Here is a 17,555-nt window from a genome sequence, read left to right on the forward strand (position 1 = left end):
CAGGAGCCGGGGCCGGGGGCGGACCCAGGGGGGCCGGCCGAAGCAAGCCCCTCCCCCCCCCGTTCCATTGGCAGGAAACCGTGCCTCCGCCCGAAGTCAGAATCCCGGCGCCGCGCAAGACGGAAGACAGCGGGCACCGCAAACGGCGGGCAATTAATCTGGGTCGACAAAGTGACTTTGCTGGCAGGGGCGCGGAGCTATTTCGGGAAGCAGCGAGCGGGATAATGAAATCAAGCAGGTGGAAATGATTTTGGGCGCCGCGCACCGAGGCGCCCCGATAACAATTAAGAGAAAGGGGGAGGGACAAAGAAAAACTAACGGCGTGGAAAAGACGACAGGTGGGACTGGGAAAGCACAGATAGCAGACACCGCCGCGGAGTCGCACTGCCAATGACACGGCGGCGCGCGCACAAGGTCCCCGATCTGCTCCTCTGTGGCAGGCTCCGCCCACACTCACCTGACAGGTAGCACCGCGCTGAGCTGAGCTGTGGCCCCTCATGGCACTTAGTCCCAGCTCATGGTGGGCTTTCGTGCTAACGCTAACAGAACCCTTCACCGTACTGAGTCCCAGCTCATGGTGGGGTTTTGTGCTAACGCTATCAGAACCCTTCACTGTACTGAGTCCCAGCTCATGGTGGGCTTTTGTGCTAACGCTAACAGAACCCTTCACTGTACTGAGTCCCAGCTCATGGTGGGCTTTTGTGCTAACGCTAACAGAACCCTTCACCGTACTGAGTCCCAGCTCATGGTGGGCTTTTGTGCTAACGCTAACAGAACCCTTCACCGTACTGAGTCCCAGCTCATGGTGGGCTTTTGTGCTAACGCTAACAGAACCCTTCACCGTACTGAGTCCCAGCTCATGGTGGGCTTTTGTGCTAACGCTATCAGAACCCTTCACCGTACTGAGTCCCAGCTCATGGTGGGCTTTTGTGCTAACGCTAACAGAACCCTTCACTGTACTGAGTCCCAGCTCATGGTGGGCTTTCGTGCTAACGCTAACAGAACCCTTCACCGTACTGAGTCCCAGCTCATGGTGGGGTTTTGTGCTAACGCTATCAGAACCCTTCACCGTACTGAGTCCCAGCTCATGGTGGGCTTTTGTGCTAACGCTATCAGAACCCTTCACTGTACTGAGTCCCAGCTCATGGTGGGCTTTTGTGCTAACGCTAACAGAACCCTTCACTGTACTGAGTCCCAGCTCATGGTGGGCTTTTGTGCTAACGCTAACAGAACCCTTCACCGTACTGAGTCCCAGCTCATGGTGGGCTTTTGTGCTAACGCTAACAGAACCCTTCACCGTACTGAGTCCCAGCTCATGGTGGGCTTTTGTGCTAACGCTATCAGAACCCTTCACCGTACTGAGTCCCAGCTCATGGTGGGCTTTTGTGCTAACGCTAACAGAACCCTTCACTGTACTGAGTCCCAGCTCATGGTGGGCTTTTGTGCTAACGCTAACAGAACCCTTCACCGTACTGAGTCCCAGCTCATGGTGGGCTTTTGTGCTAACGCTATCAGAACCCTTCACCGTACTGAGTCCCAGCTCATGGTCGAGTTTTGTGCCAAAGCCATCAGAACCTAAGCAGTGTACCCATTCCAAGTTCCCACTGCAGCTCTTTCCACTGAGACACTCCCACAACCAGGCCCAGCCAATCATAAAATGCGAGGTACCTTATATCTTGGACATGATGAACAACATTTAATTATCTACATGCATAGGCAGCAAAAACTAATAGAAATTCTTGATATCCTTTCTAGGCTGTTTACTGCATTTGAATTTCTGTTTGATCAGTCCTCATATTACCCAGATAAAATATTTCCTCATAAATAGTAGATGAAAATCTGATAAAATACTAAGATAAACATACTCAATACCAGAGTGGATCCAAACACAAATTTCACAAGACATCCATTTGCGCATCTCACTACTTAAGCTGTCACCCTCGGACAATCCTCCTGCTGGGCTCAGGCATTGGTTACCTAGCACCGGCTCAGTCTTACAGCCACAGCAGCAGCAGCGGGGTCTGCATCACGTGTGCGACAGCTCCACACGCCGACAAAAAAACGCTGAAAATGAAAATCCCACGATTCCACACGTCTCCGTTTCTGACCACAGAAAGGCCCGTTTACAGCGCCGACCGGCGGCGTTCACCGCTTTCAGGCCGTTCACGCCACGGAAAGACTCACACAGGTCCACACGGTTCTGTTTCCTCCACTGCGAAAAAAAAAAATCAAAAAACCTTACCCAACTTCCCCGGTAACCTGTGAGCAGCTGGCATTTATTCAGCACGCTGAAGCAATTATATCTGTTAGCGTGACCTTGCCATGACCAGAGGATACGGAAAACGGGGCTGAAAAGAGAGCCCACCTGGATTCGGTGCCCTGAGTGTTGTTGTCGATGGCTGAATGGGAGGGACCTTTCAGTCGGACCCCCTTTCGCCCGACGGGGTGAACAGAGAGACCTCCGGGGGGAGGGTGGAGGTCGGGCAGATGAATGGGCTTTGTGCGGCGACTGTTTTTTTTAAATCCTGCGGAGAGTCCCGCCCGTGACTGCGCGGGGCTCGTCCTCAGGAGAAGGAAGCCAGAGCGACAGCTGCAGCCGCCCGGCGACGCTCAGGCTGAGCGCTGACGCTCAGGCCAGCCAGCTTCGCCTCGGCGCGGTCTGGACCCGGCTCGGCGTCGCCGCCACGTTTCCCAGAGGCCTCGGCTGCGGCTCTGAGACGTTCGCGGGACCGAAACCAGAACACTGGTGCCCTTGTGAGGCACCCTAAGCTCGTGTGTGGCTGATGTGCTATCAATACAATAACGTCCAGGTCTAGTGTGCCTCAGCTGTGCTCAGCTACACAGTTTTGGGGGGGTGGATTGTGGTCGTGGATTGGGGGTGGGGGAAAAAAATCTTTAACCTTTCTTTAGCCTTGCTAGCTTTCAACATTACACTATAAATATTTTCCAGGGCAACTAATTGCTTTCCAGCATGGCCTTAACTATGGGGCCAGTAACACCTTGGGACACAAGGTAGTTCTCAGAAAGCTCCTAAATGAGTGAATTCCAGGCCTAGAAAGAGTAGGAAACGGTTGAGTTCCATCCGCCCAAGGACGAGTAACCCAGCGCGCTCTGTGCAACACTGTCCTTGGTAGCACAAGGCAGGGGGCAGGTCTTACTGCCCGTGCTCACACACACCGAGGGCGAGCTACTGACCTGTAGCCGTCTCCAACGGTGACAATCTCTACCTCGCTGTCGGTGGAGGTGACGTTGATCTCCTCGCTGGCTGGCACCGGGGGCGCGGGCGTGGCCTCGATCACGACCACGTCTTCGTCCAGGGCACCTGGGAACGAGAGGCGACGGCGCACGCGTTTAAATCAGGCAGGCAGCGTAAACGTCTGAGAACCACCGGGATTACACAGCGGGTTCGAGTGGCAATAGGCGTGACTGAAGAAGCTTTGGTATACGGCATCATTTTAGGAATGTACACTTTGAAATATCTGTGCCAAGGTGAAAATATCTTGCTTGCAACACGATAAAAAAATCAATTTCCTGCAAAGAGCTTACTAAAAGTGTAAAAAGTGGTGTCACGCGTAGTATAGCTTTATCATATCTTTATATTTGCCACACTGTACCACTTATAACACCCTTTGAGGCTCCTTGTGATTTGTGCTCACTGGCACTCTCTTTCTTCAAAATGTACTTCTAAATGTCAGGAGTGCATGTAATCACTACAGCATAAAGAAAAAACGATTTTTGGATTTCTTTGCGGTTTTTCAGAAAAAATATGTCCCGAATGTTTGTCACTTTGGTACAAACAAGCTCTTTATTTGAGCCATGTAGTTTTGGAGATAATGGGGTTTATTTAAAGCGAGGGGAGGATTCTTACAAAAAGGTTTTAAGTGGGTTATAAGGGGTTAATATTCTGTGAGGTTTATGTAATTGGGGAACAGTGACATACAGAATGCAGTGTAAAGGAAATGCAAGGCAGTCTTGCATACCGCTTTATTTCCCAACACTCTATCCTGTGTCGTTTCCTTCCTCTTTCTCTTTCCTCTTTCAGCCTCTCCGTTATCAGCAAGACTGTATCCTCACTGTCACCTCCGCCAAACGCAACTAGCGGACAGGGCTTGGGCTGAGTCCACCACTGAATAGTTAAGTGTTGCAGGCCTCAGATTAGAAGCAAATGTAATTCACAGTGTGTGTGTGTGTGAGCGCGTGCAGGCCCTGTGCGCTATGTAGGTCAGTCAGTGCTGCGCTGTATGGGAGTTACAAAGGGCAGGCCGAGCTCTGCCTCCTCATTGGTCCCCTGGACATCACCCGCGTCCAATAGAACACCTGCATTTGGCATTCACGACCAAGCTTACGTGCGCTGTCAGGAAAAAGCACGTCGTCAAGCAGCTAAGGCGGAAAAATCCCAAAGATCTGCGTTTTTCATGGTTATACCATGAACCAATAGAACACCAGTTTGAGGAATAATCTTGGTATAACCGTGCAAACAAATCTCAGGTCTTTCAAGCCCATCCCGTTTGAAAATACAGCGATACATTTATTAAAATGAATAACACGAATAATGAATTATACAACTTACAACGCCCCGCAGAGTTAGCGCAGTATATTAGCGCTGCTCACAAACGCTGCAATGTGCACGTGTGCATGTGTGTGAGCGAGTGAGTAGGTGCCAGTGCCCCTGGAGAACACCGCTCCCCTGGGTGAGTTCTATTCAGGTGATCCATTGGGTGCTGCTGCCTAGCACCAAGAAGCAACCGGTAAATAAGACTCCGGGTGAGCGAGCGCGTGCGGGCGCACCCTTTCATGCAGCAAACGCAGGGACCGCACTCCTCTGCAGCAGAATCCGTCCACAACACTCCGTGAACTGCTTTTCCACCTGGCAGATGAAGCTGAGCTACGGTGAGCGGGAGACAAAGCAAGGCTGACCTGGTACAGCAGGTAGGACCGCCCGACGAATTACTCGCAAACTAGCCGTAGCTAAACCACGAAACCCACAGTCGGGGCGGTTTGAATACGCGACTGACTGTGGCGGCCTGGGGGGGGTCGCCGCGGTTCAGCGCCGAGTTTTACCTGCAAAACCGAGTTTTACCTGCAAAACCGAATTTTACCTGCAAAACCGAGTTTTACCTGCAAAACCGAGTTTTACCTGCAAAACCGAGTTTTACCTGCAAAACCGAGTTTTACCTGCAAAACCGAGACTCCATGTTATAATTCTGTCAACCTCTGGCTGTGCACTGTGACCTGCAGTGGCAGCATGCATTCTCCATTTCGCCACTCTCTGCTCATCCGCTCCATTTTACACACAAACATGCGCCGGAGGAATGTACCAGCGCAGCGTGCCGACTCCGCCCACAGCTTTGCTGTAAGCGGGCCAAAACCTGCAGAGCCAGTGGCCAGAGCAGATAAGGCCGCAACCTGAACTCAGCAAGCCAGCACAGCCCAGCCCAGCCCCGGCTCCGGCTCCAAAGTACAAAATAATTACTCTGTGAGATAAAGGCACTGAGCAGCTGCGCTACTCATGCAAAACACAGCACAGGAACGAAGACGCTCGAACCGTGTGCAATCCGCCGTCCCTCAACGGACGCCCTTCCCTTGATAAACACTGTCCCGTCGGCCTAACCTGCAGGGCTAAGCGCTGAACTCCTTGCTCTTCTAACAGCAGCGACCGAGCCAAAACATTCTGCGTCACTGAGAACTAACTCTTCTGAGCCTACTTTTGGGGAAAGAACACTGAGTGTGAGGATGGCTAGGAGAAATAAACAAAAACGAAATGAATTAACAGACATACCCTTTTTCCCTTCGACATGTTTAATCTTATGAAAAAGCACAGTTAGGCAAGGCAGACGAATCCGTCTTGTGCAGATTTTGGCACAGGCCTCTTGCAGACCCTCCTGACAGCTTCCTCTTCTCCAAACAAACGTGGGCACAGCTTTGGCCCCAGTGCTGCATTCCACAGGGGACTAAAGCAGAGCTCTGAGGGGGCTCATTCTCATCCACCTACCCACTTCCCAGGGCAGGCTTCTCTCTCTCTCTCACTCACTCTCTCTCTCTCTCTCTGTTTGTGTGTCTCTCTCTCTCTCTCACTCACTCTCTCTCTCTCTCTCTCTCATTCTCTCTCTCTCTCTCATTCTCTCTCTCTCTCTCTCTCTGTGTTTGTGTGTCTCTCTCTAGCTCTTTCTCTCACTCACTCTCTCTCTCTGTCTCTCATTCTCTCAGTCTCTCACTCTCTCTCACACCCATTCCACTCCTCCCAAGGCCACAGGAGCAGAGCGGCCTCCACGCAGCCAATGAACACAAAGAGCATGTTGTCTATTGTGAAGGAGAGACTGGAAAAAAAAAAGGAAGCATGTACGCCATTCCTATTCTCCCTCGCTGGCCTCGGCGCGAGCGGCAGGTGCTGGGGTTGCCGCGGTTACCGCTCAGCCAGCACAGAGCTCCACCTCGGGGGTCACGGCTGGAGCCGGAGCCAGAGCTGGAGCTCGCCCATCCGTTGTGTGAAGCGGTCCGTCCTAACCCCCCATCCCTCAGCACATCTGCTGTGCTGCTCCAGAGCGGTCTCCTCTGGCGTGAGGAGCAGTCGCCTCCGAGCCTCCGGATGGGAGGAGAAGGGGAAGGGCGCAGCCACAGGCCGGAGGGAGGCAGGGAGGCTCAGGTAACGCGCAGCAGCGCTTGCAGCCGTTTGGCGAGCGCGGTGAGGATGTGGTGTGGTGGTTCGGCCCCGCCCTTCCCACTAGCACACGCCCTCTCTCAACCGACCCCATCAGCACTATCTGCTCAGCAGGCTTGTGTAGCCTGAAGCTAGCCTTTCAGGAGGACTGGACAGCAGGTTACCGGCTAGGTTGGCAAATCAACTGCAGGTTACCCGATGTGCAATAACACTTGCCCAACGGACTGCATCAAGTGAGCTTGGGTAAAAGTAGCACTGCTGAAGAGGCCCTTGCACAAAGCCTTGCTGCATCTGTATCCCAAAAAAAGTCCTGAAGTTCTCAGTCTGGCTGCAATCCCTGTACATCAGCCACAGATTACAATTCTTTTTAAATTCATTTCCTCGACTGAGAATTCAAAGCAACAGATGACAGTTTTAAGAAACACAAATTTTTTAAATGAATTTTAAAATATTAACTCAACCAGCCCTCTGTGTAATGTTGTATCCAAGCAACGGGGTATAAACAGTATGCTAACAGAAATGCTAGCAGGCTTAACCCTGACTCTGCGGGTAAGCAGATGCGTGCTGGACTTTGGCTCAGGCCCTTTGAATGTATTCCATTGCGCTTCAGTGATGGTCAGACAATCCAAACCCCAGCAGCAACCCCCGATGCCACGGGCACCCTGAAACGGCACAGCTCCACAGGCCGCTGAACAGAGCCAGTCTCAACAAAACACTGCAGGCCCAGACTAATGTGGTTAGACATGGCTCCCACAAGTGCGTGCACACACACACACACACACACACAAATACATAGACATACATGTACACACACACACACACACACAGACACACATACATACATACACATACATACATGCACGCACACACACACACACACACACACGCACACACACACACACAGACACACATGCGCGCGCACACACACGCGCACACAGAGTCACAAGTATCCTCACTGTATAAACTCCTATTCGTCACGAGTGATTAATTGAGCTTCCGTAGAGCTGCAGTGCACCATACAATGGACCAACTGTCTGCTTCCTCAAACCACCACCAAAGAGTGAGAGTTTAAATTACTCCACGCTACTCTCTCTCTACACAAGTGGTGAACAGGGCCACCCACTACAAAAAATACAACTGTCCTTCCACAGGGCCACCAAACAGAACCACCCTCTACAGAAAATACAACTGTCCTTCCACAGGGCCACCCACTACAGAACGTATAACTGTCCACCCACAGGGCCACCAAACAGGGTAGATCGCTACAAAAAATACCACTGTCCTTCCACAGGAGGGGGGAGCAGAACTGAATGAAAAACCAAGTAAGACAGACAGACAGACTCCTTCCCCCCCTCTTCCTCATTAAGCCTGCGAGCTGCTCGCTGGAATGACCTCACACTCGCGCGTAGCACTGATGAATGTGAAGGATAACATTCGGTCCCAGACCGAGCGCCTTTCCCAGCCGCAGAGAGGCGCCCGGTGAACTATCGCTCAGGACGGCGACGCCGCCGCGATGCGCGGGGAGGACCGCGGCCGAAGGGAGCGACGGCGAAGCACAACAGCTGTCCCCGCCTGCGTCTGAAAACCCCGCCCTCGTCTCCTCTCCCTCCAGGTCCGCTACGGAGGAACAGCCGGCGAGCTCAAACGGACCCAGCAGCTACCTCGACCGGGCCCCCGAGCGGCCCAGGCCTGTCACCCGCCAACGTTTCAGAACAACCAGAGCGGCCCGACGGGGGCGAGAACCCCCCGGAGCAGCCGGGACGCGCGAGCGTGGGGGGCGGAGCATGGGACCGAGACCTCCCGGTGGCTTCTGGGAGTTTAGTCACTCGCTCCCCCTCGCTTTAAGAGTAGGACCCAGTTTGTTCACAGCGCTGTGTGTCGGTCAAACACGCACGTCAAAACCAGACGGATGCAGAAGTGTTACGCAGTCTTGCGTTGTGTTTTCTAAATATTTTATGCACGCAAATCTTATTGCGATGTCCTTCCTGTCCTTGAGGAAAAGTTTTGGCCTTCAGAAAATCCTTGCTGAAATACCCCTCGCAATTTGGGTGTGGAAACTGCCGCTCGACTTGTAAGCAAACGCTTGATTTCCACAGCGAGGACTAGTGTTAAATCCATGGGGCTGTGCTGTACGCTAGTGCACGCTGCTGTGCTACGTGCTCCTGCACATTGCAGTGCTGTACGCTAGTGCACGTTGCTGTGCTACATGCTCCTACACATTGCAGTGCTGTACGCTAGTGCACGCTGCTGTGCTACGTGCTCCTACACATTGCAGTGCTGTGCGCTAGTGCACGCTGCTGTGCTACGTGCTCCTGCACATTGCAGTGCTGTGCGCTAGTGCACGTTGCTGTGCTACGTGCTCCTACACATTGCAGTGCTGTACGCTAGTGCACGTTGCTGTGCTACGTGCTCCTACACATTGCAGTGCTGTGCGCTAGTGCACGCTGCTGTGCTACGTGCTCCTACACATTGCAGTGCTGTACGCTAGTGCACGTTGCTGTGCTACGTGCTCCTACACATTGCAGTGCTGTACGCTAGTGCACGCTGCTGTGCTACGTGCTCCTGCACATTGCAGTGCTGTACGCTAGTGCACGTTGCTGTGCTACGTGCTCCTACACATTGCAGTGCTGTACGCTAGTGCACGCTGCTGTGCTACGTGCTCCTACACATTGCAGTGCTGTGCGCTAGTGCACGCTGCTGTGCTACGTGCTCCTACACATTGCAGTGCTGTGCGCTAGTGCACGCTGCTGTGCTACGTGCTCCTACACATTGCAGTGCTGTACGCTAGTGCACGCTGCTGTGCTACGTGCTCCCACACATTGCAGTGCTGTACGCTAGTGCACGTTGCTGTGCTACGTGCTCCAACACATTGCAGTGCTGTACGCTAGTGCACGCTGCTGTGCTACGTGCTCCTGCACATTGCAGTGCTGTACGCTAGTGCACGTTGCTGTGCTACGTGCTCCTACACATTGCAGTGCTGTACGCTAGTGCACGCTCGTGTGCTACGTGCTCCAACACATTGCAGTGCTGTACGCTAGTGCACGCTGCTGTGCTACGTGCTCCTGCACATTGCAGTGCTGTACGCTAGTGCACGCTGCTGTGCTACGTGCTCCTACACATTGCAGTGCTGTGCGCTAGTGCACGTTGCTGTGCTACGTGCTCCTACACATTGCAGTGCTGTACGCTAGTGCACGTTGCTGTGCTACGTGCTCCTACACATTGCAGTGCTGTGCGCTAGTGCACGCTGCTGTGCTACGTGCTCCTACACATTGCAGTGCTGTACGCTAGTGCACGTTGCTGTGCTACGTGCTCCTACACATTGCAGTGCTGTACGCTAGTGCACGCTGCTGTGCTACGTGCTCCTGCACATTGCAGTGCTGTACGCTAGTGCACGTTGCTGTGCTACGTGCTCCTACACATTGCAGTGCTGTACGCTAGTGCACGCTGCTGTGCTACGTGCTCCTACACATTGCAGTGCTGTGCGCTAGTGCACGCTGCTGTGCTACGTGCTCCTACACATTGCAGTGCTGTGCGCTAGTGCACGCTGCTGTGCTACGTGCTCCTACACATTGCAGTGCTGTACGCTAGTGCACGCTGCTGTGCTACGTGCTCCCACACATTGCAGTGCTGTACGCTAGTGCACGTTGCTGTGCTACGTGCTCCAACACATTGCAGTGCTGTACGCTAGTGCACGCTGCTGTGCTACGTGCTCCTGCACATTGCAGTGCTGTACGCTAGTGCACGTTGCTGTGCTACGTGCTCCTACACATTGCAGTGCTGTACGCTAGTGCACGCTCGTGTGCTACGTGCTCCAACACATTGCAGTGCTGTACGCTAGTGCACGCTGCTGTGCTACGTGCTCCTGCACATTGCAGTGCTGTACGCTAGTGCACGTTGCTGTGCTACGTGCTCCTACACATTGCAGTGCTGTACACTAGTGCACGCTGCTGTGCTACGTGCTCCAACACATTGCAGTGCTGTACGCTAGCGCACGTTGCTGTGCTACGTGCTCCTACACATTGCAGTGCTGTACGCTAGTGCACGTTGCTGTGCTACGTGCTCCTACACATTGCAGTGCTGTGCGCTAGTGCACGCTGCTGTGCTACGTGCTCCTACACATTGCAGTGCTGTACGCTAGTGCACGTTGCTGTGCTACGTGCTCCTACACATTGCAGTGCTGTACGCTAGTGCACGCTGCTGTGCTACGTGCTCCTACACATTGCAGTGCTGTATGCTAGTGCACGCTGCTGTGCTACGTGCTCCTACACATTGCAGTGCTGTACGCTAGTGCACGCTGCTGTGCTACATGCTCCTACACATTGCAGTGCTGTACGCTAGTGCACGCTGCTGTGCTACGTGCTCCTACACATTGCAGTGCTGTACGCTAGTGCACGCTGCTGTGCTACGTGCTCCTGCACATTGCAGTGCTGTACGCTAGTGCACGCTGCTGTGCTACGTGCTCCTGCACATTGCAGTGCTGTACGCTAGTGCACGCTGCTGTGCTACGTGCTCCTACACATTGCAGTGCTGTACGCTAGTGCACGTTGCTGTGCTACGTGCTCCTACACATTGCAGTGCTGTACGCTAGTGCACGTTGCTGTGCTACGTGCTCCTACACATTGCAGTGCTGTACGCTAGTGCACGTTGCTGTGCTACGTGCTCCTACACATTGCAGTGCTGTACGCTAGTGCACGTTGCTGTGCTACGTGCTCCTACACATTGCAGTGCTGTGCGCTAGTGCACGCTGCTGTGCTACGTGCTCCTACACATTGCAGTGCTGTACGCTAGTGCACGCTGCTCTGCTACGTGCTCCTACACATTGCAGTGCTGTGCGCTGGCGCACGCTGCTGTGCTACGTGCTCCTACACATTGCAGTGCTGTACGCTAGTGCACGCTGCTGTGCTACGTGCTCCTGCACATTGCAGTGCTGTACGCTAGTGCACGCTGCTGTGCTACGTGCTCCTACACATTGCAGTGCTGTACGCTAGTGCACGTTGCTGTGCTATGTGCTCCCACACATTGCTGTGCGCTGGTGCACGTCGTTGTGCCGTGTGCTGGCGCATGTCGATGTGCTGCGTGCTAGCGCGCGGTGCAGCTATGTGAGGAGGTTGCTGGCCTTTCCGCCCTCGCTCCTCCTCCATAGTAACAGGGGCTGAGTGTAAACAGCTGGGAAACAGAGCGGCAGCCCTCAGCGAGGGCGCTATCTGAACCATTTCACTCCACCCTGCCAGAATGCCAAAGGGTTCCGTGCCCTCTGAAACACATCAGAGTCAAGGTGTTTTGTAATGGTAAATGGTAAATGGTAAATGGACTGCATTTATATAGCGCTTTTATCCAAAGCGCTTTACAATTGATGCCTCTCATTCGCCAGAGCAGTTAGGAGTTAGGGGTTAGGTGTCTTGCTCAAGGACACTTCGACATGCCCAGGGCGGGGTTTGAACCGGCAACCCTCCGACTGCCAGACAATCGGTCTTACCTCCTGAGCTATGTCGCCCCTTTTGCAGTTTTGTGCTGCAGTTCAGCTACTCTTGACCATTTCCCAGTACAGTGGCTAAACGATTAGCGTCCTTCCCCCAGGACTAGAGGAATGGGGTGCAGTAAATCCATCATACAGTGTATAAGTGCGTAATGATGGGCGCCATATATGACTGCGGCTCAGAGATTTGTATTCCTCTGACAGCACCCAGCAGTTTGAGCCAGATCTTTCTAGAATTAAAGCGAATGGGGCCTGCCTGATGTTGCTATGCTAACAGGCTCGTGGTAAGACCTGGAGCGGCTCCAAATGCAAAAACATCAGGGGGGTAATTTTCATCCCTGCTTATCAGAAGGCCCGGTTCGGGTTTGGGCGTTTACCTGCGGCCATGGAGGCGCTGCCGGGCTGGCTGCTGGCGCTGCTGACGTCCACGTACAGCTCGTCCTCGCCCTCCGTGGAGGAGGCGGAGGAGGACTCGCTGCTCAGCTCCTCGCTGGAGCTGCTGGTGCTGTGGAGGAGGGCGTACTTCCTGCGGGCGATCACCTCCCGCTTCCTGCGCTGGAGCTGCAGGCGCTCCTTCTGCTTCTGAGTCCGCTGGGCGCCGGCCCCGGCCCCACCCGCCCCGGGCCCCGCCTTCACGAAGCGCTTCCTGTGCGGCGGCCGCCGGGCGCTCAGGCACGGCCGCTTCAGCAGCACGGGCTCCGCCTCCGGCCGCGCCCACCTCGCCGGCCTGCCGCTCCCCCGAGTCCGGCCCGCCGCCGGGCGCAGCCCCACCCCCACCCCGCCCCCTCCCGGCACGGCCTTCCGCCGCCGCAGCGGCTCCGCCCCCTCCCCCACCACCGCCCCGCCCCCGGCCCCCGCCTCCTCCTCCTCCTCCGAGCTGAGCGTGTCCGAGTCCCCGAAGCGCAGGCTGGAGGAGGGCGAGGAGGCGCAGTCGCTGAAGGACGACTCCAGGTGGCGCTCGTCCTCGCTCCGGCCCTCCAGGGCGCCGGCCCCGCGGTGCGAGGGCGCCAGGGGCCCCCCGGCCAGCCGGGCCTCCTTCAGCGCGCAGTCCGAGGGCCCCGCCTGCTGGCTCTTGCGCTTCTTGCGGGCGGGGAGGCCCCTGTCGGGGTCCCTGCGGGCCCCGGGGCCCACCTCCCGCAGGGGCCGGTGCCGGGCCTCGCCGCAGATGGCTGCGAACTCGCTGCCCACCTTGCCGATCACGTCCATGTCGGCGGGGAAGCTCTTGGCGGCCTCCATCGGCTCGGGGTTGGCCAGCGCCCCCTTCAGGTGCTCGTGTCTGCCTGGCGAGTCAGACGGGACCTCGCTCTTCATCGTGGCCGTCCCCCGCGGAAGCAACACTCAGGACAGCAACGCCGGCTCTTAGGGGTCCATCCAGTGCTCCGAACTCCACCCCAGCTATGGGAGAACAAGAACAAAAACCAGACATCAGACAGATCACTGCAGGGTGCCTGAATTCACCTATCAGAAAAAGAGTGCAGAATGAGGAATTAACATGTCAACCAGGCCCCTGGTTATTATTAACATGAGCAGACAATGCCACAGCACCCCATACATGGATAATGCGAGCACAGGCCCCTCCCACCATTCCGGCTCTCTGCTGCCCTGTCTCGTACGGTGTGAACTGTGCTCTGGGCTTCAGCATGACTCCATGTGCAGAAACGAAACAGGAAACTCAATTTCCAAACCAGAAACAACAGCCTAAGAAGCGGCCTGAAGCTGACAGGGCATGACTCATTACAGCAGTACACTAGTAGGTCCACAAAACTCAAGAGTTGGTAGCGTGGGTGATGTGCAATGTTATTTTTAATTATGGGCCAAATATTCCACAGTACGTACTTTTTTTCTTTTTTTGTATTGTTGCTGTGTTAATATAGCACCCTTTATTGCGCTGCCACAAATAAAAATATTTCCTTCAGTCGGTACCAACTACAGCACTGTGTCATACAGCAACAGCCAATAGGAAGGGTCTGGTCTGTAGGTGATCACAGCCCTATGCAGTTGTCACACTAGCCCACAGAATGCTGCAACTTGCATTCATTACTGTATTTTTGCCATAATAACAACACAATAAAAGTATGTCAGTCATAATTTTCTTATTACACGTGCAACAGAAGTGAGATGAAATGGCGGGATTAGCTGGAAGAATTAAGATCAAATAAAGTTTTGGCGTTCTGATCAAAATAAATTTGTCAGAGGCTAATAATATATTTTCAAAAAACCGTAGGAATGATTTCTGTTCAGTTACTCATGTTGAGCAAGACAGCTAGAGAGAGACATCTCGTTTTCCACTTTCAATTCAAATTAGGCTAAGCGCTTTCTCTTTGAATCTCACAATGCTACCAACAACTGTGTAAATACTATGATCAACAAACAACATAGCCTAAATGTCAGACAGCGAAAGACAATTGGCTCAAATAAACAGGAGCAATTATTTTGTCGTGGTTCAAGTCTGGGTCATCAGTCAGACGTAATCTTTAAAACAGACCTCAGAATATCTGCGTTTGTAGTAAAAAGCAAAGAATCCAGCGTGCACGTGAACACTGCCCATGGCCAATGACTGGGGAGAAACAGAGGACAGGAAGGTTCCTGGCTCCCACCCTCCGGAGCCAAACACGCATGTGCACTTCCACAGGAGCGCGAGTCGCCTACTACTAAAACAGGTAAAACAGTAGTGGAAACATTGGGAACGTCAGCTAAAGTCTGCTGGCCTGACGTGCTAATGGTTTCTTAATTAGCTACATCGATACAAAGCCGGAACGATGAAGGCCAGCACTGAAAGCTTTTTCCATACATGCGAAATGGCCGTGTCAGTTTTTCCACACAACACACAGAACGCACCCGCATTACTTTTCCGGACTGTTTACGCACAGGAGGACTGAGGAAATGGAAACACGGGGATTTGTTATTCCATGTTGTAATGTTAAACACGGCAGACTGCCCCCTGGCCTGCACCATATCAGACAGGGAAAGCAATGTGGAGGGCAACGCCCCTGCTTCGGCACAGGTGACGACTTCACTCCACTCCAGTCCTTCCGGACTTTTCTGACATCGCCAGCACTCCCACCTCGCTGGGTTATCATCGCAAGTGAGTTTAACTGAGAAAGTATTCAAACAGGGCTTCTTCACAAACAAATGAACCACTCATACTCTCTTTTCCAAAAACTTTTTAAAACCCCAAAGACCGAATTACGGTATACTCCAAAGACACTGAAAGGTCTCAACAGAAACTACAGATGCATTAAAAAGGCAGCTTTGCAGACCTTAATACACTAAACTTTGTGCACACAGAATTACACTCTCTTGCTTATGTGCACAAGCAGGCACACAAACACTACCTGCATTGTTAAAAAAAAAAAAAAAAAAAACATCAATTTTTTTTTTTTTTTTTTTCTAAAGCCACACACTTCACTTTACTGTGTAATTCCCAGAATGGTACAAAGGAGATAAGGGTGCAGCGGCTCCATCCTCTTACCTGCCCTGTGGGTATTCCGATAGTAAAAGCACAACAGAGAGAGTAGTGAATAAAGGTCAGAGATGGTCCAAGTCGAAGGTCACTTAACCACAATTTCCTTTGCGGACTCTCTGTCAAACACTACAACTACTGTCCCTACAGAAATGATTCTCACCGTGCACCCTGTTACAAAGGTATTGCCTCAGTGAAGCCATGGTGGAGAGGCAGGGGGGTGGGGGAAAGGCAGGGGGGTGGCGGAAGGAGTTGCGTTACACAACAGCAGGTGTGTTTCTTTATGCCGGGAGACTTTGTGTTAGCAGCTGCGTCGGGGTAGGCAGCTCTGGCAGCACTAACAGACTAACAGCGCGCGCTTAGCCTCCACACCTTCGTTAGCCTTGCTAATGCACGCAGCCCATCTACGGCAAGCAGGGAGGGACATTCTGCGCGGCGGCAAGCCTGAGCTGGAGTCCCACAGACCGCAGACAGGGGCCCCCCGGGGCTGACACAAGCACGGGCCCGGCGTGCCTGTCCCCCCCCCCTGCCCCCGCCCCCGCCCCCCTCCCATCCCCCCCCCTCGCGGTGAATGTCATACCCGGGTGACCCACATACTGGCTGAGGATGGCTGAAAACGGACAGGAACAGGAGATACCTGCTTTCTGCAGGCGGCCCGTCTCTGCGAGAGTCACACAGTGAGGATTACCGACGGCTCCCTGCTCTCAGGGGGCCATTCGTCACAGCGAAATGACCAAAAAGCGCAATCCTGTTTACCCCTTTTCTGCTGATGGGACTGGGCGGTTGACGTTTTCCCTTCTTAGACCTTTTTGGCCAGACTCGCTTTAATGTAAATTTCAACAGCAAGGCTGTAACATACGACACCACATCAATTTTAATTTGAATGAGAAATATGCACCGTCTAGCCTAGCTAGTTTTTTTAAAAATGTTCGAGCCAACAGCTCAAAAATGTTCGAGCTATTGCTTGGGAGAAAGCAAAACCTGTTAGCAGTAGATTTACCACACAAATATACTCAAGCTGAGCTACATTTTATACAGACATCATCCTGCATGTGTAGTGATGGTTATCAGAATCTATTAGACATGTAGCCCGCATCCCATAACGCACAACCGTCACACTGTGCACCTGCAAATTTGTGCAATATGTTCAGGGGTGAATAAACAGTAGACCAGACCTCCGGGGCCACCACTTCCCAGACTGCTGAACAAGGACTCTCCAAAGCCAGGGGGGGCTATCAATACATTCCCTTGGTTTTAAGTTTCTTTTTTTTTGGTTTTACTTTTTTGGCCATGGATGAATAAAAACATACCTGCGGTTTAAATATCTGGGGGTTTACCTCATTTGACATACAAAAAAAAAAAAAAAAACATTACTAAGCTGAAAAAAAATAAACTTCAAGCGTATTACAAGACCCTCTCCATCAGCCCAAACATTTCAGAGCTCCATGTGCGGTGAGTGTGACAATCTACTGCCTTGCTATAAGTAGCCAACAAAACATTTAAGAAACAGCTAGCCTAATCATATGCGATGAATAAGTTGTTGCAGGTTAACGTCTGGCTAATTTGACAATGTACCGAGCGAGAGACTTTTAAAAATTCTAGCAGACAAAACAATTCCTTTTTTTTTTTTTTTTTAACATGAAGTTATTACTACAGTACCTACACATTGTTCCAGGGCTAACATTGCTGGTGGAAAAGCCATTGTGATGGCTCACTGCTCATAACGCTGCCATTAGCATATATTACGTTAATGGGCATGCATCCCAAGAGTCCATCCATATTTCTAGTAATGCTTCTATACTTTTAATTATATGTTGAAAACAAAACAGTACTTTGTGACCACCGACAACTGTATAAAGATTGAAATACAGTGCCGTGAAAAAGTATCTCCCCCCTTCCTGATTTCCTCTGTTATTGTATATTTGTCACACTGAATGGTTTCAGATCTTCAGGCAAAA

At 52.7% G+C, this 17,555-nt stretch overlaps 1 protein-coding gene across 5 annotated transcripts in view; it reads right to left on the reverse strand.

Moving 5' to 3' along the window:
* The window catches only part of LOC118227679 (E3 ubiquitin-protein ligase Arkadia-like), a 47,503-nt gene that overhangs the window by 22,386 nt on the left and 7,562 nt on the right, over nt 1-17,555 (reverse strand). For all 5 annotated transcript variants that reach the window (XM_035418435.1, XM_035418440.1, XM_035418436.1 and 2 more), the window contains exons 2-3: nt 12,512-13,529; nt 3,196-3,322 (exon numbers count right to left, since the gene is read on the reverse strand). In XM_035418435.1, the coding sequence (XP_035274326.1) occupies nt 3,196-3,322; nt 12,512-13,445 (1,061 nt within the window). In that variant the 5' untranslated portion in view covers nt 13,446-13,529. The remainder of the gene's footprint in view (nt 1-3,195; nt 3,323-12,511; nt 13,530-17,555) is intronic.

This window comes from Anguilla anguilla, chromosome 5 (assembly GCF_013347855.1).
Source record: "Anguilla anguilla isolate fAngAng1 chromosome 5, fAngAng1.pri, whole genome shotgun sequence".
Taxonomy (NCBI): Eukaryota; Metazoa; Chordata; class Actinopteri; order Anguilliformes; family Anguillidae; genus Anguilla; species Anguilla anguilla.